The sequence below is a fragment of the Eschrichtius robustus genome, chromosome 16, assembly GCF_028021215.1.
Source record: "Eschrichtius robustus isolate mEscRob2 chromosome 16, mEscRob2.pri, whole genome shotgun sequence".
Taxonomy (NCBI): Eukaryota; Metazoa; Chordata; class Mammalia; order Artiodactyla; family Eschrichtiidae; genus Eschrichtius; species Eschrichtius robustus.
The window spans coordinates 71,411,770-71,437,386 of NC_090839.1; the positions used below are offsets into that span (position 1 = coordinate 71,411,770).

The 25,617-nt window shown below is 50.8% G+C and overlaps 1 protein-coding gene across 2 annotated transcripts in view; it reads left to right on the forward strand.

The window, feature by feature from the left end:
* Positions 1–22,170, forward strand: part of POLR3E (RNA polymerase III subunit E) — a 31,357-nt gene extending 9,187 nt beyond the window's left edge. The window contains exons 4-21 of one of the 2 annotated variants that reach the window (XM_068566156.1): positions 2,539–2,616; positions 3,380–3,495; positions 3,931–4,013; positions 5,838–5,945; positions 6,303–6,352; positions 6,680–6,799; positions 7,899–7,984; positions 8,251–8,295; positions 8,389–8,480; positions 9,463–9,583; positions 12,155–12,236; positions 13,533–13,592; positions 13,701–13,858; positions 14,383–14,444; positions 15,033–15,559; positions 17,830–17,907; positions 20,327–20,452; positions 21,378–22,170. In XM_068566156.1, the coding sequence (XP_068422257.1) occupies positions 2,539–2,616; positions 3,380–3,495; positions 3,931–4,013; positions 5,838–5,945; positions 6,303–6,352; positions 6,680–6,799; positions 7,899–7,984; positions 8,251–8,295; positions 8,389–8,480; positions 9,463–9,583; positions 12,155–12,236; positions 13,533–13,592; positions 13,701–13,858; positions 14,383–14,444; positions 15,033–15,559; positions 17,830–17,907; positions 20,327–20,452; positions 21,378–21,434 (2,049 nt within the window). In that variant the 3' untranslated portion in view covers positions 21,435–22,170. Of the gene's footprint in view, positions 1–2,538; positions 2,617–3,379; positions 3,496–3,930; positions 4,014–5,837; positions 5,946–6,302; positions 6,353–6,679; positions 6,800–7,898; positions 7,985–8,250; positions 8,296–8,388; positions 8,481–9,462; positions 9,584–12,154; positions 12,237–13,532; positions 13,593–13,700; positions 13,859–14,382; positions 14,445–15,032; positions 15,560–17,829; positions 17,908–20,326; positions 20,453–21,377 lie in introns of those variants that run through there. The other variant, XM_068566157.1, reaches the window with a different exon arrangement.
* Positions 22,171–25,617: the final 3,447 nt, after the last annotated feature.

Here is a 25,617-nt window from a genome sequence, read left to right on the forward strand (position 1 = left end):
TATCCCTGTGGTGGTTACTATTGTAATTTATAACAGCTTTATTGAGATCTAATTCACGCCCATGCAGCTTCCCTGTTTAAGTGTAAATGCAGTGGATTTTAGTCTGTCCACAGGGTTGTGCAGCCAGCGGCAGTCTATTTTAGGAAGTGTTTGCTGCTGCTGCTCTGCCCTCACTCCCTGCAGTCCTAGGCAACCGTTAACCTATTTTCTGTCCATGGATTTGCCTGTTCTGGACATTTCATATAAATGGAGTCATGTAATATGTGACCTTTTGTGTCTGGCTCTTTTGTTTAACGTGATGTTTTCAAGGCTTTTCCATGTTATAGCATGTATCAGTACCTCATTTCTTTCTATGGGTAAATATACTCCACTGTATGGACCTATATGCCACATTTTATTTCTCCATGCATCAGTTGATGGGTATTTAGGTTGTTGCCATGTTTTGGCTATTATGCATAATGCTGCTGTGAACAATCCTGTCCGAGTGTTTGTGTGGAGAGTTTTTCATTGCTCTTGAGTATATACCTGGGAGTGGAATTGCTGGGTCCTATAGAAACTATGTTTAGTATTTTGAGGAAATGACAGACTGTTTTGAACCACTTTACATTCCCAGCAGTAAGGTTGTTAAGCATTTTTGTCCCCACGTTGCATATAAGAAAAAGAGACCCAGGGAGGCTAGTAACTTGCACAAGGGGCCTGGAACAGGGTGGCAGCACCCTCCAAGCATGTGCTGGGAAGAGGCCTGGTGTTGGGCCCCTGGCATCTGCCTTTACAGGCCGTGGCGCTGGGGGCTGTTGTCTGCACCTGCTTCCTTGACTGACTGCAGAGTGATGGAACGGATGGTGGTGACAGTGACCTATGTGTGTTCATGGTGTGCCAGGCCCTGTGCCGGGTGTCAGCTCCATTTGCCTCATTCCCTGCTCCTAATGGTCCTGGGAGGCGAGGAGCTTGCCTGAGTACACAAGGAGCAAGTGGCAGAGTTAGGACCGTCTGATTCTAGAACTGGCACCCTTCCCCACCACCCTTCCCAGCGATCAGGAGATCACAGAGCTGCCCTGGACCTTGGCAGACCAGGGGCCTCCCGGGCTGTCGTGGGCTAGCCTGTCCCAGCTCAGGGCTCAGCCCAGACCAGCTGTGCTCCAGGCCGTTCCTGGACCTGAGCTCCAAGCTCCTGCCCCAAGCTTCAGCCCAGGAAGCAGGGAGGAGTCACTGTATTGCTGTTTAAGTGAGCTTTTAGGAAACAGCCATTTCCTTGGGCTAGAATGCAGCTGATCTCAAATGGCCTCCAAAGGAGGGTTACTTTATGCACTGCCACACCTCCACCAGGCTCCTTCATAGCGATGGCCACGGCCTTTTGTGAGTGAGTCCAAACCATGACTCATCCATCCACCCAGTGGCATACGTAAAGCACGGGAGAAAGAGAGGAAGAGTGCTTCTGTGGGGAAGGATGTCTCTACATCCTTCTTTGTTCAGAGAAAAGAAGGGATTTCAGAGCAGTACGCTCAGATGCGACATAACTTCACACCTGATGACACTGGGGCCCAGAGAGAGCTCTCTGAGCAGGTCAGTGGCAGACCAGCTCCCTTCTCTGTCATCAACTTTTTATTATGGAAAAGTCCACACATCAGCAAAAGGAGAGAGAATGGGATAGTGATTCCCATAGATCTGTCGACTGAAAAAAAAAAAAGCACAACCTAACAGTTGAGAATTATGTTTTATTCGGCGGGCGTACTGAGGACTTAAGTCCGGGAGATAGCCTCTCAGGTAGCTCTGAGGAACTATTCTGAAGAGGTAAGAGAGGAGTCAGGACTTACAGGAGTTTTTGCAAAACAACAGCAAAACCCCAGGGAGTCAGAACATCAGAAGATTACTGTTTGTTAAAGAAAACCAGACTCTGGAGTTAAAGAATTTAGCACTTTTCTATGTATGGGAAGTGGCAAGAGTCTGGGCTAATTGAAATCATTCCTTTGTTATGCACCTTAACTATCTAGAGCCGGTCTCCTGTTTTCTCCTTCCTGAGTCCCCTTAGCGTGCGCTGTAGGGGGAGTGGCTGCAATGGCAGAGGGTTTGAAGGCCACAGCATCCTTTGTGGCAGGTGACATCCTTTGTCCACAGATCCATCATCAGGCTTTAGCAGTGAGCAGTGTTCGCCAGTTTTGTTTTCCCTCTTTGCTTCCTGTGGTCTCATTTCCCTTGTCCTTCTCCACCTGGTTGGCCTGTAAACTAGCAGTTAGACTTCGGACCCTTACTCTTGACTCCCATGGCAGTGCGCTTGACTTCCTAGGGCCCATGGGGCCATGCATGCTGGGGCCTGTCTGATGCTTAGGCATGTCCCTTGGACATTTGAAAAGTGCTCTTTGGAAGGAGGCTAGGTGGAGCCAGTGAGAATGGGATGCAGGGATGCAGGCAGAGACCAGCGAGGGCCTCTGGTCTGGGGTGGGCGTGGAGGGTGGCTATTCATTCTTGGCCGGCACCTCTGAAGCTCAGCTCTCACTGGGGCTGGGCAGCGTGGACTGATGGCTCCCTTCCCTTCCCCAGTACCCTGTGCGTCCAGTCTCGATGACCTATGATGACATTCCGCACCTCTCAGCCAGGATCAAGCCCAAGCAGCAGAAGGTGGGGCTACCCTCTTGGATGGAGGTAGAGGGAGGGGAGGGGTGATAGGGTGGGAGCTGAAAGAATCCAGGAGACAGGCCTTTTGGGGGTGGAAGCCCAGAGGAGTGATTGGAGAGTTAGGAAGAAAACCAGCAGCTTGCAGGGCCTTGAAAGCTGCAGGAGGAAAAACTTCCAGAAAGAAGGGGGGTGGGCAGCTCCAGAGAGGCCAGGGAGGAGTGAGGCTTGGGATGAATTAGAACATGGGGTGGGGTGGACCCACGTTCACAGGACAGGGCAGGGCCAATGCGAAGAGGGCACGACATGGGGAATCTAGTGCCTCTCAGGGCTAGGGTGACAGGGAACAGGAGACATGCCTTCCCTCGGGCACCTGCAGCTCTAGGCCCTGTTGCCATGTAAAAAGCTGTACCAGTATTGCCAATTCTGCTGACTTTTCAAAAGAAGTTGGAAATAAGGAAAAAGAGAAAAGCTCTTGATTTTTAAATGTTGGCACCTAATTTAGATTTTGGGGAGTGGAATTGTGGGTGCGGGCAAGCAAAACTACATGAACCCCCTCCAAAAAAAAGCACTCTGGCTCTTCTATTGGAATTTGGGTTTGTGGCTTTTGTGTGGACTGAAGCCTAAGGGCCCTCGGAGAGGGATGGTGTCAGTCCTGCTTCTGGGCAGGGACTGGGGTTCGGGAGGTGGGCATGGTGGGTTTGAGGGGATCCCCTGAGGGCTGTGCCTCGGGGTCCTCATAGCTGGTGGGGGTGTTTGGTGCCTCCAGGTGGAGCTTGAGATGGCCATCGACACGCTGAATCCCAACTATTGCCGCAGCAAAGGGGAGCAGATCGCGCTGAACGTGGACGGGGCCTGCGCTGACGAGACCGGCACTTACTCCTCGTGAGTTCCCCGAGCCCTCCGAGCTTCACGTTCTTCAAATAGGAGCCTTCCAGAGCCCTCAGAGATGCCTAGGCCTTGTGCTCTACAGCCAGGCTCCCCGCCAGCGTCCCATCTTTGCATGGCTGGGCCTGCCGCAGACTCGTCCCCGTGGGAAGCGTCTTCCCTCCCGAGATGGCTCCTCTGACCAAGTTCTTCCTGGGCTGAGAGGCAAGCTGGCCCCTCGACGGGAGCGGGAGCTCCCACCCACTGCTTGTTTCTTGGGCTGCACATGAGGTTTCCTCATCCCCAGCTCCCCTCCTGCGGCACCTGTGGCCTGTCCTGTGGCCTTGGTCTCTGGCAGTTGGATTTCAGATGTCTGGGGTGGAGCGGGCTCTGCCTACAGGCCCAGGCCTGGAGCTTCCTTCCCCTTGACGTCTGTCCTCCCTGTGCTTGTAGGAAGCTGATGGACAAGCAGACGTTCTGCTCTTCCCAGACCACCAGTAACACGTCCCGTTATGCTGCCGCGCTCTACAGGCAAGGTACCCATGCTGGACATCCCTGGCTGCCATGGCTTGTGAGGGCTGAGTGGGTGGGAGGGAAGCAGAATGGGGGCTGGGACAGGAAGAGGACACCCCGAATGCTAGATACCCACAGAGGCCAGACAGGTTGTAGAAATGACAGATTGTCAGGGGAATGGAATTTGGCCACCTCAAGGGACTTTTAGCTTGACACTACCTTACCTGATGGGGTGGAGGTCCAAGGTCATTGTCCTCCTGGGACACAGACACACACAGCATAACCTTTTGGACAGGGTAGACTTTTGTCTTAAATACAGGGTACTTAGGACCCAGTAATTCCATTCCTAGAAAGCATCTACGCAAGAGAAATGAAAACACGTCTCCACACAAAAACTTGTATGTAGGTGTTCATAGCAGCATTATTCATGGTAGTGGAAAGTGGAAATGATCCAAATTCCATCAGCTGATGCACGGATAACAAAATATGGTATAACCATACATTAGAATATTATTTAGCCGTAATAAGGAAAGAAGTACTGATAGGCACTCCAACATGGGTGAGCCTTGAAAACATTAGGCTAAATGAAAGAAGCCAGACACAAAGGACCACATGTTACATGATTCCATTCACATGAAATGTCCAGAATAGGCAAACCCATAGAGACAGAAAGTAGATTATTGGTTCCAGAGGCTGGGAGGAGAGTAGAATGGGGAGTGACTGCTGATGATGGGTACAGGGTTTCTTTCTGGGGTGATGAAAATGTTCTAAAGTTGGTTGTGGTGCTGGTTTACTAGTTTGTGAATATGTTAAAATACATTGAATTGTATGCTTGAAATGGGTAAATTATATGGTATGTGAATTATATCTCAGTAAACCTATTAGAAAGTACAAGGTTTCTATAAGTATTTAGAGTTTATAAAGCAATAAATGAAATTTGAGCACTTAGGAAATAAACTGTGATAGAATAAAAGTAATGTCAAATAACTATACTCTTCTATTTTGAACCCAAGTCTCAAGGATATAGTTCTTTAAAGCCACATTCCTTGTAGCCAGGCCTAGTCACTTACTTACTTCTCGTCTCAAGCATTCTGCTCCCTCTGGAGTCCCAGAGAGCTTCCACAGAGCCTTAGTGTCTGTCTGATTTCTTTTCTTTCAAGGCTACATTGGCTTGATTGAAATTGATTACCTTTGCACTGCCTCCCAGTGCACAGGTCTGATTCACAAGAGAAAGTCACGATCTTTGCCAGAGACGGCGTAGACACTCCTCCACCGGGCTCCGCCAGGCCTCCTCTCCAGCCCCGTTTGCACTAGCCAACTTCTTAACAGGACGGGTGGGATTTTGACAGGAAGAGGTGGGAGGATGAGGAGGAGAAGAGATCTGGGTGTGTGTGGGGTTAGGGAGGCGGTGAGGGTGGTCTGGCAGAGGCCTGGCGGGGGAAAGAGCAGGGCATGTTTGGTGTGGATGAGTGGCCCAGCGTGGCTGGAACAAGCAAGTGCGGGAGGGCAGGGGGGACCGGGGTTGGGAGGCCCTTGAATGCTGGAGGAGGAGGCTTTGCAGGCAAGCCTTAAGGAAGTGACTTTGAGTAAAGGAAGGGTCTGCGTTCATGTCTTCATCTGGTTTGTGTGCTTCCTGTGTCCGGCACAGCCAGATCGGGCTGGGAATGGCCATCGGCCTGGTGGTCCCAAGGCTCTAGGACTGGGGGCTAGAGCAGAGGTGGGAGGCGGTTTGGCAGTGAGCCGAGGCCTTTAGGGGAGTCTGGGGCCCTTGGTAGCTCCCTTGAGCCAAGCTGTGTGGGTCAGCCTCAGCTCCTAGAGTCAGGTCCAAGCCCTTCTTCCTCTGCCAGGTGAGCTCCACCTGACACCTTTACATGGCATCCTGCAGCTGCGGCCCAGCTTCTCCTACCTGGATAAGGCAGATGCCAAGCACCGTGAGAGGGAGGCAGCCAACGAGGGTGAGCTCTGTACCCCCAGCCCTGCTGTCTGTCTGTCTGTCTGTATATGTTAGCAGGAGAGGTTGGTCATGGGAAGAAGTATTAAAGGGATGGATTACAGGATCCTTAGCGGCATCCCTGGCTGCTACCCACTGGATGCCAGTAGCACCCACCCCCACAATTTTGACAACCAAAAATGTCTCTGAATTTCCAAATGTCTCCTGGGGGGCAAAATTGCCCCTAATTGAAAACCACTGACTTACGCAGCTACCTCGGTCCAGAAGGAGAATTCACAGGCTCCGTTGCTTGAGACCTGCCTGGTGGGTGGGGTGGAGGAGCCTCCAACAGAGGCTGCAAGCAAGGCTTTTTCTTTTGCAGCGGGAGACTCTTCACAGGACGAGGCAGAAGAAGATGTGAAGCAGATCACGGTGAGCTCTGGCCCCGAGAGAGAGTGCAGCCTGGGAGGCAGCAGGGCCAGCTTTGTAGCTCAGCTTCCTGGAAGCAGCAAGGGGTGGGAGGGTCTGCACAGAACGTGGGCTCTGGGGTGAAACATACAGAAACAGAGTCCATGCCTTAGAGCCTCCTTGCTGGGCTACCTGGAGGGATAATCTAACCTCTGCCCAGCCTGAATTGGGTGGCAGTGAGAAATGCCCCAGATGTGAGGTTCTCTGGCCTCGTGGTGGGTGCTGGGGCAGCAGCCTGGAAACGCCCCAGGCCTGAGGTTGTGGACCCGCCCCTCCCCGCCCCCCAACCAGGTGCGGTTCTCCCGGCCTGAGTCGGAGCAGGCCCGCCAGCGCCGCGTGCAGTCCTATGAGTTCCTGCAGAAGAAGCATGCTGAGGAGCCCTGGGTCCACCTGCACTACTACGGCCTGAGGGTGAGCTGGGGTCCCTGGGCGGTGCTGACACAGGCCAGGGTGGGGTCCTGGGAGAAAAGCCCCAGTGCCTGGGAAGTGTTACCTGGTGGCCTCATTGTCTCACATCTAACTTCTTTCAGATTCAGTTGTAGCCACTTGGTAGTGCCACAGGGAGAGAGGTTAAGCCCTGTGAGCAGTTTGTCCTCCCTTCCCACCTAGTGTGTGCCCCAAGGGAGTGAGTCTGCCACGTCACTGGTGGGGGTTGTGGCCCCCCGGGCACTCCCTGAGTGTGAGCATCTTGCCGGGCTCAGTGAGGCTGTGTTTGGTTACGTACTTTTAAGTATCGTGGGCCCTGAATGAAGGCTAGACGCTTCATCGGCTGCTCCGTGGAGAATCTGTCCGATGGCTGAGTTCACTGTGCACCTGCCAAGGGTGATTTCTACTGTACTTGACTTAGAGCGCAGTCCTCGAAACTGTGTGTTGAGTAAGGGAAGCAATTGAATATTAGCTCACAAAGACACCATAGACAAGGGCTCCCCAGCGTTTTTCTGGGGGAGGAGCAACCCCTGATTATTCTGAAACCTTCCTGAAAGAGATTTGTGTTGACAGAGCCTTACACTTTGGGTCAGTCAGACTTCCAGAAGCTCTGCTGTTTCCTAGTGTGTAACTTTAGGCAAATTACTTAATCTCTCTGAGCCTCAGTTTCCTTATCTGTAAAATGGGAATAATAATAACAGTACCTGATTTCATAGTTATTTTGGGGATGAGATGAGTTAGAGTATGTATACAGCCATTGGAACAGAGCCTGACACATAGTAGATGCTCAGTGAATGTTAGTTGTTATTTTTATCATTGCTTTCAGTGTTCCTGTATCAGACAGGGCACTGAGGCGTGGGTGCTGGGGCTGTGTAGTCATAAAGGCAGGAGGGTAGTTGGTTGAGGCCACGTCGCAGAGGCCTTGAGTGCCGTGCTCAGGAGGTTGGATTGATCCTGTGGCTGGCCTCAGAGCAGGACAGTGGGTGGCTGGAGCAGAAGGTGATGCAGGGGTGAGAACTGGATCACAGAGGGAGGCCTGGAATGTTGGCTGAGGTTCCTCTCACACCCTGTTCCTCCCCAACAGGACAGCCGCTCTGAGCATGAGCGCCAGTACCTGCTGTGCCAGGGCTCCAGCGGGGTTGAAAACACAGAGCTTGTCAAATCACCCAGGTGAGACTGGCCAGCCCAGGGCTGCTGAGGGCTACTGAGCCCGACACTCGCCCCAGGAGGGTCCCTCTGTTGTGGGTCCTCCCTTGGGACTCTGGCCCCTTCTGTAACATGGGGGAGGGATGTGGAGGAGCCCATCATCCTCTGGAGAGGGCCAGGAGGGGGTGTGGGAGTTTGGGGGGGGGGGTCTTGGGTACAGCCTGGTTGGGGGCTGGGTGGGGCGAGGACAGAGCCCTGGGAGCTGCTGACCCCGTTCTCTCCTGCCACAGTGAGTACCTCATGATGCTGATGCCTCCCAGCCAGGAGGAGGAGAAGTGAGTAGAGGGGCTGAGCGCCTTCACCCCGCTTCCCCTTCCCACCCCTAACGCGCCCCTGGCCTCCTAACCCTTTGCGTTTGTTTTCAACAGAGACAAACCCGTGGCCCCCAGCAATGTCCTGTCCATGGCCCAGCTGCGCACCCTGCCCCTAGCTGATCAGATCAAGATCCTGATGAAGAATGGTGGGTGGGCAGCCCTGCCCTGCCCTCTGGGGGGCCCCAGCCCTGCCACCTCCTGGGGAAGTGGAGTTCGGACAGACTTAAGGACCAAGGGGCGAGACCAGAGGCCCCACTACCCAGAGCCCGCCCAACTTTACAGCTCTGGCCTTGTCTGGAAGGCGCACTAGAGCTGGTGGCAGGCTACCTCAGATGGGCTGCGGGTCCCTGCCACCTTTGCCACTCCCCTGCTGTGTGAGCCTGGGCAGGCCACTGGCCTTCCTGAGCCTTAGATTGTTAATCTATAAAAAGGGACTAAGATAGCTCATGGGGCTGAGGTGAGGATTCAGAGGTGAGGCCTCTAAAGGGACTGTACAGAGCCTTGCGTGTGAACGTGAGCTACGTTCATTTTCACAGCGAAGCGCGTTCACTTGCACTACTTTGTGGCGCCCTCGCCAGGCTCCTCACCGTGGGGACGCTGAAGGCCAGAACCTTTAGAGTGCACGTGAGCCTTGAACCTCAGAGCAGAGTCCCAGGCCCTGGGCTCTTCTGAGGTGCCAGCACCAGGGCCTCCGGGGTCTGAGTGGAGAGGGGGGCTCCCGGGGGGAGCCAGGCCACTGGCCTTGCTGCAGAAGACACGGGGCCGCCCCAGGCCCTGCCCCTTCTCTCTTGGGCTAGGGGCTCGGGGCTCGGGTGGGGGAGAGCAGAGCACGGTGATGAAGTGCATGAACTTTGGACCCAGATGGCCTGGGTTCAAGTCTTGGCCGTGCCACTTACTAGCCGAGTGATCATGGGTGAAGTTTGAAACCTTCCTGGGCTGAGTCTTCCTCATGAGGCACGCCTTGGTCTTCCAGTGGGTGTTTCCTCCAGGGCTCAGTGAGAGGCGGGTGCCTGCCCAGAGTAAGCAGCCAGTGAATGGCAGCTGTTACTGTTAGCACTGTCGTGCTGGGATTGTTATGTGAGCCCAGGCCCCTCTTGCCTTGTCTGATGTCTCCTGTGCCCTCCTCAGTGAAGGTCATGCCTTTTGCCAACTTGATGAGCCTCCTGGGCCCCTCCATCGACTCTGTGGCTGTTCTGCGTGGCATCCAGAAGGTGGCGATGTTAGTCCAAGGAAACTGGGTGGTGAAGAGGTAAGTTCATTTTAGTCCCTTAGTTGGGAGCTCTTAATCCATTTAAATTGAATGTAAGTACTGATGTTTTGGGTTTAAGTCTACCTTAGTGCTTTTTATTTGTCCAGCTTACATTGCATTTTATATTCATTTTTACCTTCTTTTCTTGTTATTCCGTTTTCCCCACTAACTTGGAAGTTATCCTTTCTTGACTTAGCGATTACCCTGCAGATTTCACAGTTTAATATTATTAGTTGCCGCTTTTTACCCTCATCCATGACGATTCAACGACCTTTAGAATATTTTATATTTATCTTCCTCTCAACTCATGTGTCATTGTATTTATATATTTTAATTCTATTTTAAACCCCATACGACATTATATTATCCAGTCAATATTTTTTAGATCTACTCACGTATTTGCCTTTTTATTTTGCTCATCATTCCTTTCTGCATCTCTGAGTTCCTAACTGTGATAATTTCCTTTTGCTAAAGTGAAGGTCTGCAGGTGATGAATTTCTTTGGTTTTTCTTTACCTGGAAATGTCTATTTCACCTTTGTTCTTGAAGGATATTTTTGTTTGTTTTTAATTTTATTGAAGTATGGCTGATTTACAATATTGTGTTAAGGATTTTTTTACTGAGTATAGAATTCTAGGTTGATTATTTTCTTTCCACACACTGATGTAATTTCATTGCAGTTTGACTTCCATTGTTTTTATTGTCTGTCTAATACATGTTCCTTTGTTTCCCTCTGGCTGCATTTAAGATTTTCTCTTGCTTTGGCTTCCCAGCGCTCGTTAAGATAGGCCTCAGTGGGAATTTCTTTCTGTGTATCCTGTTGGGGTTCATAGGTCCTGAATCTGTGGCTTGCTGTCCTTCAGTAGTTTCTCTCCTCCTGTGATTCCTCCTCTAGACCCTGCCTCCTCCCTAGACTGTCAGTTTTTAGGGGTAGGGACTGTCTGTTTTGACTCTCCCTTTATCCCTGGTACTCAGTATAATGCCTGGCAAATGGTAGACCCTTGGTAAATACAGTGTGGCTAGGTTTAATGCACACTTGAATTATATTACTTCTAAATTGTATAATATAAAATACTTGAATACTCACTTTTTAGAAAGTGTGATGTAAAGTGAACAATCTGTCAAAATGTAAATTGTCCCAAATTTTTAAAAAAGTTATTCATTGCAAAAAGTCCATCATTTCACAGTTGGTTGGCCAGGTAAACTGCAAAGTCATGTCACTGCCACGTGGTGACGGCCTTTCCCTGGGAAACGATGCCCAACATGCCTTGTGGGTCCTTGCAGCTATTGTCTTATGTGACACAAGTGTTTAATTACGAGGACCTTCGTGATGGCACATCACTTGTTAAACGGGACACTTATGTGTATTTACGCTGCAGATGGATGAAATCCAGGAGGGACCATCCCATTAGCCCCCTGAGGCTGCTCGCCCAGAGGAGGCACGGAGACTTGCCACATGTCTGGCAGCCGGGCAGCCACAGAGCTGGGGTTTGAGCTCCCCCAGCACCGCGCATGCCCTGGTGCTCCTGCCCCGTTCAGCTAGCTTATGGTCTGCCTGTCCCTGTGACTTGAAGGCAGGCCCTCCTGGGCCCTGTGTGTTCTGCCACACCCGTGGGTAGTGGTCCTTCCATGCCCTGTCCCTGTGTGTTCCTGTGAGGAGGTGATACAGGATGCTCCCATCTGTTGAGTAAATGTGTCTGGACGGCTTGTTCTGTGCCCTGCACTGTGCTCTCATTCAGTGCTGTCCCTGTCCTCAGGAAAGGGGGCCGGGGGGATGGGGGTGGGGCAGGCACCGTTACAGCCCAGTGCACGGACCACACTGTGTACTTAGTGGGTACCTCCTCTCCGTGTGGCAGAGATGGGGCCAGGGCCCTGTCCCGTAGAGCTTTACAGGAGGGGTGGACGCAGAGCTCAACCTTGAAGGAAAGTAGTAGTTGGCTGCCAGGTGGGATTGAGGAGGCGAGTGGGGCAGGGAGAGCAAAGGCACCCCGGGCATGGATGGCCGGGGACGTGTGTATTTTCCTGGGCAACAGGGTCTGCGTCTGGACTTGGGGTCAGGAGATGCTTTTAGGCCTTGGTGCCTGCTCATTTGCCCTTGAAGGTCCCTGAGCCTTGAGTGCTGGTCCCATTCTCTCCAAAGGCTTCAGCCTCACCCGTGCTTCGGGTCTGTCTGCATCCCAGTCCCTGACCCCTCCTGCCTCAGCTCACACTGCTCCCCCCCTTCCGTTTCAGCCAGCGGTAAGGCCTTGTGTGTTGCTTTACAGGCGGGACTTGCTGTCTGCCAGCGTCCTGGGCTCACCTTGTCTGTCTCTGAGCCCCGGGCCCCTCCGACTATGTCAGGGGCCTTGGGGCTGGGCAGGTGTGCGAGGGGGGCGTTGGGAAAGGGGTAGGAGAAAGAACTCTTGGAGCCAGGCTCCCAGGGAAAAGGGGAGGGTCTGAGGGGAGCGGTTGGGGCCCAGGCCGGCACCCTCCCATGTTGGAAAGAGGCCTGAGCTTCCACCCGGAGCCTGAGGGAGTGGGGGGCAGAGGTGCTGAGGACAGGGACTGACCTGCCACCCTGTCTCATTGGCAGTGACATCCTGTACCCCAAGGACTCTTCTAGCCCTCACAGCGGCGTGCCTGCTGAGGTGCTCTGCAGGGGCCGAGACTTTGTTGTAAGTGCCCAGGCTCTCTGGCCTCCCGGGTTGGGGCATCATGGGAGGAGGACTGGGGCAGCACAGAGTATCCCGGACCTTCGCCCAGGCAGCGGGCAAAGGGCAGGTATGTGTGGCCAGGGTGGGGCTGGGGGGAGTGGAGGGCTCTGGACTCTGGCCTTTCTTCTCCTTCCTCTCAGACCCTGGAGTCTTCAGCTTCATAAGAACCTTTGAGTTCCTAGCCTGGAGGTTGCAAACTGGAGTCCCATAGGTAGATTCTGGCCAAGGAGCCATTTGACCTGAGTGGTGTTTTTAAAATGTTGACTTAGTTGTCTATTTTTACAAATCACAGTCATGATTCAAACTAGATTTCTGTCTTGTCATGAATAATTGGACAGTCTGGTACCATTGGACCCGCACCCCCAAACAGCACCCTCTTTGAGTGGGGCTGACGCTCCCCAGTTCACAACTGCTTTCCTCATGCGTGTTTCCTGCACTGTTGCTGTGGGCTTTTTGCAGCTCCTGAGCTGGCTCATGCCTCCACCCCGTCACCCTATCTGCCCCGCCGCCCTTATCCAGAGCTTAAGTCCCAGCCAAGGCATCCCTCCCAAAGGCTTGACCCCTGAGCTGCTGGGACCTGCGCTGCCTCCCTTGACCTTGGCAGCGTGCTTTGCGTTTGCTGCAGTCTGTCTCCTTGGAGCTGTCCGTGGTGACCTTGGTGAGCTCATGCGCAGACCTAATCACACCAGGCAGCCCTTAAGCTGTTTCAGAGAGTGCCTCCGTTTTTTCTTTTCCCAGCTGGGTGTCCCAGCTCCTGTGGGTACTTAGCGTCTAGATGCCTGTGTGGTTTATTTTCGTCTCTGGGGGTCAGGGTGCAGTGGCATCGACTCCCAGGCTCGCCTTCCACACGTGTGCCACTCACCCTCAGCTGCCTGTCAGCCCTCCTCTGTCCGTGAGACACCGTCACATCTGGGGGTCTGGGAGAGAGGGTCTAGTCAAATCTGAGTTGTTGTAGGTGACATACGGGCAAGGTGTCCACCACCCCAGGGAGCTTCTGTGGTGTGGAGTGGGTCCAGCTGCCCTCCTGGAAGAGGTGGCCCAGGAGGTCCTTTGCAGAGGAGGAGATGGAGGCTCAGAGTTGAAGTGACTGCCCTCAGCCAGGACCCAGACCCAGACCCAGTCTGCCTGACACCCAGGCCGGCTCAGAGCCGCCACTTTGTGCCCGCATCCCAGGCTCCCAGGACAACAGCAGGGGTTTTGGGGACAGTCCTAGTAGGATCCCTGCCTCCTGGAAACAAGCTTCTTTCTCTCCCTTAGATGTGGAAGTTCACGCAGAGCCGGTGGGTGGTAAGGAAAGAGGTGGCAGCGGTGACTAAAGTAAGTGAAGTTCTTCTTGATCCGAGGCCCGGCCCCACTACTGGAGGAACGGGGGCTGGGTGGGGCTTTTGGGCTGGGCGTGCCTCACCTTTGGCCCCCTCTCCCCAGCTCTGCGCGGAAGACGTGAAGGACTTTCTGGAGCACATGGCCGTAGTGAGGATCAACAAGGGCTGGGAGTTCATACTGCCTTATGACGGGGAGTTCATCAAGAAGCATCCAGATGTGGTCCAGCGGCAGCACATGCTGTGGACGGGCATCCAGGCCAAGTAAGAGCTTGCTGGGCGGGATGAGGGGGAGCCAGGCAGAGGAACACCAGCTTGTCCCCAGCCACCTGCTTCCAGCGGGGAGTGCAGCCTGGCTGCATCTGGGGCGGGAATGCAAATTTGGGGCTGTGTGCACCCCTCCTCCACTCAGGTGGACCTTGCTGCTCGATCCCAGAATCCCCCCGGCAGAGACCTGGCACAGACACGCCTGCTGATCCGAGCTGACTCGAACTGACCCGTGTCTGTTCTGGGGGGTCGGGAAGGAGGGAGAAAGCACTCAGGAGCAGGAGCGGGGGCTTGTGTGGCCCGAGGCAGGCTGGCGGGAGACCCACTGGGGAAGGGAGGGTGGCCCACCACTCCCCACCCCCGCCGTGGGGCTCCGAGCTGCGGGGAGAGACCGTCGAAGTTCCAGGCGTGCGACGTCTTAGGGACTAGGATGTCCAGGGCTTAAGGGGGTGTTTCTGCTGGGAGGCAGGTGACGTGAGGGGACATGGTTTAAAGTTAAGAGGGTTCACTCTTCTTTTCAGATTAGAAAAAGTTTATAATCTTGTGAAGGAAACCATGCCAAAGAAGCCGGATGGACAATCAGGTGTGGAGGGGTGTCGGCTGGGTGGGCCCCTAACCCTGACACTGGCTCCAGAAGGGCTACTTTTCTGGAACTTGTCAGGGCTCTCAGCCTGTGGGGGGATATGAGGGGTTGTGGCTCATTGTTGGCTGCCCTTCTGTGCCCTCTTCCCTCAGCTGGAGGCTTGTCCAGTGGCAGAGCCTTGGCCTCAGGGACCGAGGCTTCTGGGTTCCAGGGCTGTGTCTGGGTTCCAGGCTGCTGAGATTTCTCGCCCGCTTGGGTTGGCAGGGATGCTGGTGGCAGGGACTCAGCAGTAACCCACCCTGGCTTGGGTCTCTGAATGCGGGAATCTGCTTTTCCTGGTTCTGTTTCTTCCCTCATTGTTGGGGTAGCCACATTCCTTCTGGGTAAGATGGGGGCGAAAGGCAGGCTGGGCCACTTGCTTCAAGTGCCAGCTGGCTTGCATTTTCCCTGTCCCCTTCCTGTGGTCAGCAGGGTGTCCCCATCAGGATGGAAGGGAACGTCTGTGGGGCAGAGGGGCCGTGGGACTTCATCTCAGGCCCTTCCCTGCACCGTCCCTACTGTCCTGAGCAGCCCTGTGTCTCTCCGCAGGGCCTGCCGGGCTGGTCTCTGGGGACCAGCGGGTCCAAGTCGCCAAAAGACAGGCCCAGCAGAACCACGCGCTGCTGGAGCGGGAGCTGCAGCGGAGGAAGGAGCAGCTGCGGGCGGCCTCGGTCCTGCCTGGTGTGCGGATCAAGGAGGAGCCCGTGAGCGAGGAGGGGGAGGAGGAGGAGGAGCGGGGCGCAGAGGAGGCCGAGGAGCCCATGGACACCTCGCCCAGCAGTGGCCTCCACGGCAGGCTGGCCAACGGGCTGCCTGCTGGGCGGGCGGCAGGCGGGGACGGCTTCAACGGGCACCCGCCCTCAGGCTCTGCCGGCACCCCCGTGGCCCGGGAACTGAGGGCCTTCGTGGAGGCCACCTTTCAGAGACAGTTTGTGCTCACGCTGAGCGAACTCAAGCGCCTCTTCAACCTGCACTTGGCCAGCCTGCCCCCCGGCCACATGCTCTTCAGCGGCATCTCGGACCGCATGCTGCAGGACACGGTGCTGGCCGCTGGCTGCAAGCAGATACTGGTGCCTGTAAGTAGCGCCTGCTGGACGGGCGGCACACGCCCCTCGGAGGGCTCCTGGGTAGGCAGCATCTTTCCTGGCTGAAAGTGGCTGTGGAGAGAAGCTGGTACCAGAGTGGCCTGAGCCCTGCCGGCTTTGGGGAAACAGCTGTTTGCAGGGTGCACGGGGCAGGGGCACTCGGGAGACTGTTGGCTTTGGTGTGACTCTTGGCTCCCACGTGGTTGCTGGGTGTGACCTTGGGCCGGGTCAGCCTCTCGGCTCTGCACCCTCATCTCAAGTGGGTGAATGTTAGTTTTTGTGTCACGGGGCTTTGGTGAGGGCTGAGTGGGAGTCTGAAGGCCGTCACACGTTGGCTTGGCACACAGCAGGGCCTTCCTTGGTCACGCCGGCTCCCCGTCCCGGGGTCTAGCCCCCTCCTGTGCCGGCACCTCCCTCATTCCTGTCAGCTTTGCCGTTTTTCAAGATGATTTCGCTTCTAGTATCATTTGATCTTCTTGCAACGGTAGATGAAGAAGCCCGAGTTTCAAAGAAGTAGAATGAACTTGTTTAAAGGTCACATACCCAGGAAGTGATAGAGCTGGAAGTTGAACCTCTGTACAGTGGCCCCAACCAAGTCTTAAATCGTTTCTGCTTCAGCTGAGACGAGCTGGCCCTCTCACCAGAGCCCCCAGCTGTGCCTGGGCTCCTGCCGGTGGGCCTCCCTGCCCTGGAGGCTGGCTGACTAGCGTGGCTCTGTGGCCTTTCCATTAGCATTTCTGGTGCCAAGCCTGCAGGTTCAGGGCGGGCCACCCCCACACCCCCCGGCTTCTGGGCTTCTTGTCCCGTCATTGGAAGGGGCCCTAGAGGGGAGGAAGTGCAAGAGCAGAGGGACCCTTGGAGACCACCTCCCTGCGCTGAGGGTGAAGCGTGCCAGGCTGTGGCCCCAGGGAGGCTGTGCTGGTCGTTCTCTCTCCCAGGCTCTGTCCAGACCTGGCGGCACGTGGGGTGAGGTGGGGCTGTGTCTGCCTCTTAACAAGGGAGCGCTGACGTCTGCAGTCTAAGGTCAGAAGCACCTGCAGCCTTGGGTGATGTGAGGCAAAGGCCCATCCCTGTGTACGTGAGGAGCAGAAACTAGGACAAGAGGCCCTGGGTCCCAGGCTGGCTGGGGTGTCCCGGGGGATCTGGCCCTCGTGGCAGGGAGCCTCCTTGGTGAGCTCTCTACAGAAGGTACTGGGGTTTGGGGGGGCCCTGCCCTGTTTGGAGCCACCCTTGTCCACGTAGCAAACGGGTCCGGTTATCTGCAGGCTTGCCTTTGGCTGACTGACTGAGCCAGGCAAGGGAGAGGCGCCTGCCTGATGTTAGCCAGGCCATCTTGTGCTGTTGGAGTGGATAGAGGGCAAGGGGCGTGGAGTGGGCCACCCTCGGGACCCGGGATCCTGCGTCATAGTCATGTCCAAGGTGGAATGTTCCTCAGACCTGTCCAGCCTTGTTTTTCTTTATACAAGGGAGCTGAGGCCCAGGGAGAGCAAGTACACTCGCAAAGACTTGAGTTTAACTCCTGGTTCTGCCACTTGTTAGCTGTGTGACCACAGACATTGAGTGAACCTCTCTGAACCGGGCTTTTCTCATGGAGAGTGGAGGCAGCAACACCTCGCTTCCTCTCTGGTAGCAAACGAGACTGTATGTTTAGAGCCCCACCTGGGACTTTACGTGGTAGGAACTGTTGCTATTGCTTGTGTTGTGGTGCCACTCCACCAGGCGCCCCTTCCTGCTCCTGCGGGAACCAGGAGCCCAGGCCACCCTTTCCTCGGCCCACCTTCGGACGCTGCTGAACTGTGAGGCACGGGCCGCTTAGGGTCGGGCAGGGCCTCTAAGCCGTACGGGCACGGCCCTTGTTGGGGGGATTGAAAGGAATCCCCAGGACGTTCCTAAGGAGTTACGGGGCCGGGAGTGCTCCTCAGGACACAGCGGAGGGTTGATATTAGGGTGGGAGGACGCTGGATGTTAAAGCAGAGAGGAGAGCTCACGCCAGGCCGATGGGGAAAACGGAAGCAGCCGCCTCCCCGCCTCACCGAGCAGGTGCGCAGGCCGCGGGCCGGGCGCGTGCTGCTGCTCGCGGGAGCCCTCTCCGCGCGGGTGTGGCCGGTGGGGAGGAGGACGCAGATGCAGGCGTGCGGCCGCCCACAGCCCGCAGCTGGTGAGCGGCAGGAGCTGGGCGGGTGCAGACTGTGAGGGCCCCGGGGGAGGGAGGACCCAGGTGGCGAACACGATCGGCCAGCTCACACCTGGGCCTCGGTTAGTTTCCCCCACAGACGGCTGCTTCCCCGGATGAGCAGAAGGTGTTCGCCCTCTGGGAGTCTGGAGACATGAGTGACCAGGTGAGGTGACCTTTGCTGCCGTCCTCCCCGGGAGCAGGTCGGTGTTCCGCAGAGGGTCAGACCTTTGGGGAGGCCCAGAGTGCGGCTGTGTCCACTTCAGATTTTCCAGCCACTCCCAATTTTAAGTATTCTGGCTCTGTGTCTCTGTGTACTTCAGACATGCTGGATGTGCCAGTAGTGTGAGCCAAAACCAGTGGTTTCCAGATGCCAGTCTGGACCATCGGCATCAAAATCGCCTTTTAAAAACTACAGAGATTCCCAGGACTGACCCCAGAGATTCAGTTCAGTTCCATAGGAATGGGGTAGGGTCCTAGGTATTTAAGTTTCTACAAAGCTTTCTAGATGATTCTGATGCCCAGGCAGGCTTGTGAACCTGTAATGGACCACATTTTTCAGGTGGCTGATGGCGGCAGGAATTAAAAGGATTCCTTATCAGATCTCAGGTGCTGGATCAGACCTCAGGTTAGAGAAATTGGTCGTTTTGCCTCTAGTCACACCCAGACAGGAAGGGTCACGGGTGTCCAGTGAACAGAGTATGAATGCAGCCAGCAGCACCTGAGGTCCAGAAGTTTTCCTTAAATCATGAGCTTGCCTGAGTTTTAAAGATTAAGATTTAATTGCTAAACTCCAGTCGCTCTGTCCTTTTCCAGGTCCTATCCCTCAGGTGTGGGGAGAAGGGTAGTGAGCAAAGGCCCCCACTGAGTTCTGTGTCCCCTTTTACCTCTTAGAAGGGGACTGACAGGCAGGCTGAGAATACCAAAAGGGCGGGGCCTTCTGTGATGGTGCCGTAGATGGAGAGCAAACTGGAACAGTCTCTGTGTGCTTTTGGCCAGAATAGGTGGCATCTGGGTTTCCTACTCCTGAAGTACTCCAATAATTAAAAGGAAAAAAGTATAAGTGCATGTTCTTAAAAATAAGTAAGACTGAAGCTATATGGGAAACCGTCTCCTGCCTTGCCTGACCTGATTCCCACTCCTCAGAGGCAATCACTTCTTAACTACAAGATAACCACCAGAAGAGTTCCTCCATTCTTAAAAATTATTATGTATATGCGAAATATGCTTATACTGCTCTCTGATGTCTCAACTTGATGTTATCAATGGGCTTCCTGTTGTGGTGGATGAGGATTTAGTTCTCAGCTATGGGAGAATGTAGACAGGTGTGGGATGTGTTACGACAAGTTTTTTTGTTAAATCATGTATCAATGCTTATAGCATCATGACTGGAAATTTGTTCATCGTAGAGCCAAATACCAGTAGTATCTACGATTACATTTCTTCTTCTTATTTTTTTTTTCACTTTTTTCCAGCTTTATTGAAATATAATTGACATCATTTCTTCTTTATACTGCTTCCTATTTTCACTTGCATGGTTTTCTGAACACATGGATACCAACGGTAGTACCGTTCTTGAGTCTGACTCCCCGGATGCCTCCCCAGCGGGACCGGCTCCATGTCTCTTGCTGGCTTGCAACGTTTGGTCTTCCTTGTTGCTTAATTTTAGCTTCTAAGGGCACAGAGGAGTTGTCTGCATTCTTCCATGTCTTCAAATGGCTTTCTTTTGTCCTCAGGTTTTATTATTTGTCTGGGACTAGGATTTTGGAGGGCAGATCATCTTCCTCTGAATTTAAGATCGTTTTCCACTGTATTCAAGCTTTCAGAGTTGTCGTGCACTGACGCTCTGTTCCTTGGTCTTTTCAGTTTGATCCACACCCTTCCTTTAAACCAAACTTACGGTTTTCCTCACTCCGCGTATAGCACATCAGTGCAACTCCAGATGCACCCTGCTGTGGATTATTACTGTACTGGGCAGTTGAGTCATTCTTACGAAGTTCTGTGATAGATTCGTAATTCCTGTACCTGTTTTTTTCTGTTCTTCCGGAATTCTTAGGTCATATGTTGGACCTAGTGGATCAAATCTTTTTTCTCTCATTTAACACCTTTTGTACTTTGCAGGGGGTGGGGATTTTGACTATCCTTTATCCTTCCTGTTTAGTTTTTCTTTGGGACGTAATGCTTTTCATGGCATCCTGTCTTGTTTGTGTGTCAGGACTTTAAGCCACTCACTCCTCATCCTGTTCTCTGTCTTCACGCAGTTTAGATGGTGGCTTCACCTGCCTGCTGAATCAGTTACCACTCCTGGTTTTTAATCATGAAAAAGTATGTCTGAATCACTCATCCTCTGCCGATGCTTCACTGGGTTGTTCTTGTGGACATATACCTTTATTTCTTCATTTTATTGGGGTCTTAAGAGGTGACAAATTGGCCAAACGTGTTTGTCTTTAACCAGAAGTCCTGAGCAAGGACTTTGATCAAAGACTGCAGCATGGAGTTAGGTCCATAGCCTTTGGGTTTCTTGTTTGGGGATGTTTCTCTTTTAGGTGATTGTTTCCCATAATAACATGTTTTTGCTACTAAAGCATCGACAGGTTTTGCTTGAAATTTTTTCCAAAAATTACCGGGTACGCCGGAACATGATCCAGTCTCGGCTGACTCAAGAGTGTGGAGAAGATCTGAGTAAACAGGAGTTGGATAAAGTGCTAAAGGTACATCCATTTTGCGTATAATAATGTCCGGAGGCTCCAGGCTTTTGCTGACTGTGAGCTTAAGAACCAGGGCGCCCACGACTGGCTCCTCCCTGTCTTAGATAGAGGCTGACAGTGTGTGGAAAGGGACCTAGTCTCGTGCCTTTCCTACTGCTGTGTTTATAAATCAGGCTTCCTCTTGGACTCCTCCCCAGCCAGTCGGGTCTTCAGCAACAGATAGTTGGCATCGGTGTGGTTGGTATATGCAAAAGGACTAAATTGAATAAGATGTAAGCTCCATCTTAAAAAAAATATAGTCATCCTTTACAGTGACAGGGCCTAGATTAGAATCCTTACCCCACTCCTTTGAATAGTGTACCACTTTCATGGTTTTTGCCATAGCCACATACTAACTCTTGTGCTACTTGCTTTTAGTAGAACAATTTTAAAATAAAATTTAGTTTAAAAAGGAATATATCATTTGTCTAGTATATGAAAATACTTAATTCCTGTTAAGCATTACCTATAATGCCTTTATGAATTGACTGTGTGGTACAAATATCATACTTGCAGAAGCATTGGAACACTGAAAGCTGATGACAAATTCCCTATATTCTAGTATTCTTATATTCCAGGTCCATAGGTGCTGATGCTATTTGTGAAGCACTTTTGTTCTGGTCAGCTTATTCAGTTTTTGTATTTTGTGTTTCTAGAGCACATTCATTTATAGTCCCTCACTCTTAAGATACCCCTGAGGAGAGGAGGGGCTTGAGGCCCACACATGGAGGAGGCTGGGCGGTGACCACAGTGTCGTGGTCAGGCAGATTTTGATCTCCCATTTGTGTTCTCTCCATTAATCATGAATCAAGTTTTGATATTCTGCACAGAATGTAAGTAGCTCCTTTTCCTGCTGAAGTCCGCCCTTGACATGTTTCTCTATTCATAGGACTGCTGTGTAAGCTATGGTGGCATGTGGTACCTTAAAGGGACAGTACAGTCTTGACAATAGTTGCAAACCACTAACCCAGTGAATTCAAGCCCAAGGAAGGACGGCAGAGCCAGCAGAGGTGGAAGTAGAGTCTCAATTGCTTCCGAAGACTTGGAGCAAGAGGAACTGACCATCTCGTGGCCTGTGGCGTTGCACTGTCCAGTGGACAGAGGGGATCACACCCAGCCAGTGGCAGGGTCAGCTTAAGTTAGACCGCCCCCAGGAGAGACCAGCTGGGACCTTCTCTGCAGTACAGTTTGAAATTCCTGATGTATTTTGTTTATTATTTGGTTTCATTCTCATAATAAAGAGAGTGTATACTGACATGGGCAGGATGATGAAAATCATGGTTTAATATTTTACTTTCAGACTTAATGCCAACAAGGTCTAAGTTATGTTTACAAGAAAACCTCAAGGTCTTTAATATTTAAAATGCCTAGAAGCCAATATTGTCTTCAATTATCTATCTGCTAAGACTTCTGCCAATTTCGTTAAACAAACCAAATTGAATTGTTTTACTGTTGGTTTCCTGTGGCCATTTTACCTTTTAAAACAACCTACTTTATGTAGCAGTCTCAACTGTTTACATGAACCATAGCAAAAAATCAGAATCAAATCCATTTATTCTTAATGTTTGCATAAGGATGCAAGCAAAACCAGGTAAGTATGGAACAATGTATAAGTGAGGTCATCACACTTTGATGTAAAGAATTTATATTTTGTGTATTTTTAAAATAAATGCTGACACTAACGTGGCATCGTGGTGCTGTCGTCTTCAGATGGTTACAAGGCAGTGCTCTCTGTGGTTTCAAAGCCTTGTGTGTACACCAGAGGGAAGAGAGCCAGCGGCACTGCCCGGTAGTGCTGTGCAGTCACATATGTAATTGTAAAAGTTTCTGGTAGACACATTAAGATAGTAAAAAGAAACTGGTTAAATTTTAATGTATTTGATTTAGCCTAATATAGCTAAAACATCAACATGTAAAACAAAATATTAATATTTTCATGGTACAAAGTTTTCAAGATCTGGCATCTTATACTTACAACACTCACAACTGGACTAGCTACAGTTTAAGTACTTGGCACATGTGGCTCGTAGTGACTACTGGACAGTGCAGCCCTTAGAGGATTATGAAAAAATAAGAGTAAGCTGGATTGGGCTAGATGTGAAATTTTGCTACAGTAAGACGTTTGCCATGGTCTATTTTGGGCAATAGAGCCACTACTATCTGAAGGTTTAGATGATGGTCTATGTGTATGTACCCCTCCCCCCCCCCAAAAAAAAAGAAAGAAAGAAAGAAAAGAGAAACATCTAATATTTGGTAATGTAGTTTAGCAGGCTGATTGTATAGTATGTTCTTGGTTCTAATTGTTAACATATATGAGTCTGAAAAGAGTAAAAAAAACTTCCAGAATTTTTCTGGAGTGTGTCCAGCTATCATATAATACTACCAAGGGGAGGCCCCTTGTGGTACAGCAGAGACTGAGCAGAGCAGAACTGGCAGGGGTTGGGGGGGGGGGAGGTCAGGCTCAGTGGGGAGTCAAAGCCTTAAACACTAATAATAAAGAGAGATGAGTTAAACATTGAATTCAAATAGCTAGGAAAATGATAAAGAACATAGGAAAAGTTTAAAAACAAAATGAGGTAAAAAATGAATGTAAAGTAAGATAGATCAGTAGTTACCAGTGAAGAAAAATGGCACAAGCTTGTATAGATAGTGAGATGGGAAAAGTTAGAAGAGTGAGTTAGATGATTTATAAGGAAAATATAAATTATTAAAAGTGGTTGGAAAGAAATTGCAACAGAGCAATTATTAGAGAAGAAAAGGGCCAGGGATTATCATAGTTGAATTATATCAAATCTTTATGAGGTAACACAAGGGTTAAACTTCAGCATGTAATAGGCCCCCAAATTCTTATCAAAGGATTAATTTAAAAACCTGACAAAGATAGCATGATATGAATAAAAATCCTAAGCAGTGGATTCCAATGGCATGTTAAAGAAGTAAGTAAGTGAGTCAACCATAAAATGTCTATACAAGGGTGATATCCGGGCATTTCCTCTAAGATCAGGAACAAGGCAAGGATGCCTACCATAACTACTTCTGTTTAACATAGTGTTGGAAGTCCTAGCTAGAGCAATTAGGCAAGAAGAAGAAAAAAATTGGAAAAGAAGAAGTAAAATCATGTTTGCAGATGGTATGATCTTATATGTAGAAAACTAAAGATTTCACAAAAAGTCTGTTCCGATGAGTTCAGCAAAGTAGCAGGAAACAAAGTCAACACAAAAATCAGTTGCATTTCTACACACTAACAAGGAACACTCTAAAAAGGAAATTACAAAAACAATTCCATTTACAATGGCATCAAAAAAATAAAATATTTAGTAATTGACCAAGGAGGTAGAAGATTTGTATAATGAGAACTACAGAACATTGCTGGAAGAAATTAAAGAGGACAAATGGAAACACATGTTCATGGATTGGAAGAGTCAATATTGTTAAAATGTCTACAGTTTCAATGCAATCCCTATCAAAATCCCAATGATGTTTTTTGCAGGAATAGAAAAACCCATCCTAATATTCATATGGAATCTCAAGGGACACCGAATAGTCAAAACAGTCTTGAAAAAGAACAAAACTGGAGGACTCACACTTCCTGATTTCAAAACTTACTACAAAGCTACAGTGATCATAAAGGCAAATAGACCAATGGAATAGAGAGCCCTGAAATAAGCCCTCATATATACTGTCAAATGGGAAAGGGCAGTCTTCAACAAATGGTGCTGGGAAAACTAGACATCCACATGCTAAAGAGTAAGTTTGGACCCTGACCTAACATCATAGAAACAGGTAACTCAAAATGGATCAAGGACCTTGATGGAAGATCTAAAACAAAACTTTTAGAAGAAAACAACTAAAGCGTTACTACACCGGATTTGGCAATCATTTCTTGCTATGACACCAAAGGCACAGGTAACAAAAAATAGACAAATTGGACTTGGTGAAAATTTAAAAATTTTATGCATCAAAAGACTCAACAGAGGAAAAAGGCAACCCACAGAATGGGAGAAAACACTTGCAAATCATATCATCTAATGAGGGATTAATATCCAGATTATATAGAGAACTAGAACTCAACAAGATAACCCAATTCAAAAATGGGCAAAGGACTTGAGCAGACATTTATTCAAAGCAGGAGGTGCTGGAGCAGGAGCCTGGTACAAGCCGGGGGTGCCCTGAGGTGGTCCTGGCAGGCCAGCCACAGCACTAGGTGGTCTTCAATCTATAGCCTCCACACTGGGACTGGGAGCAAGCAAGTGTGCATGCTGTTCAAGAGCAGAATCCTGGTTACTTACAGCCGTCTGGTAAGACCCACTGGTTTTCAAGCCAGCTAATGGGGCTCATCTCAGTGTCAGACCCCAGGGCTGGGGTGCCTAATATGTGGCTTGAACACCTCACTCCCCAGGGCAGAGCCCTGAGCCTGCCCTGTGATATCCCCTCTTCTGGGTCACCTGCTATGGGTGTAGGCCTGGACTACATCACTTCTCCCTATCAGACTCTGTGTGGTTCGTTTTTTTTTTTTTACAGCCTTGGTTGTAGAAGAGCCACAGTGCTAGTCTTCAGATGGCTCTCAACGAGAACTGTATGTGGTTGTAGTTTTGATGTGTTTGTGGTGGGAGGTGAGCCCAGGGTCCTACTCCACCATCTTGATCCCGCCTCCCAGAGTTATCGTTTAATGGGTATAGAGTTTCAGTTTTAAAGAGGAAGAGTTATCGGGATGGATGGTGGTGGTGATGGTTGCACAACAACATGAATGTATTTAATACCTCTGAACTGTACACTTAAAAATGGTCCAGATGGTAATTGTGCATTTCTACCACAATAAAAACAAAACCAAAAAACTTTAAGTTCAGATGGCTCAAACAATCGTCAAGCACAAAAAGAAAGTGTTTTTTAAAGATTAATATAACCATAAAATTATTGCTTGGCAAAATGCCAGTAACAAGGTAAAAATTAAGATAAATAGAGTATTTGTAATTTCTAATTGCAAAAGTGAATTTCCTAAATACTAGAGCTCTTAAATAAGAAAAGTAGGAGGCAAAGGACAATACAAAAATGGCTTTTAACAGATTAAAAGCTATTCAACCTTATTAATAAAAGAAATGCAAAATTAAAAGGAAACACCATTTTTCTTC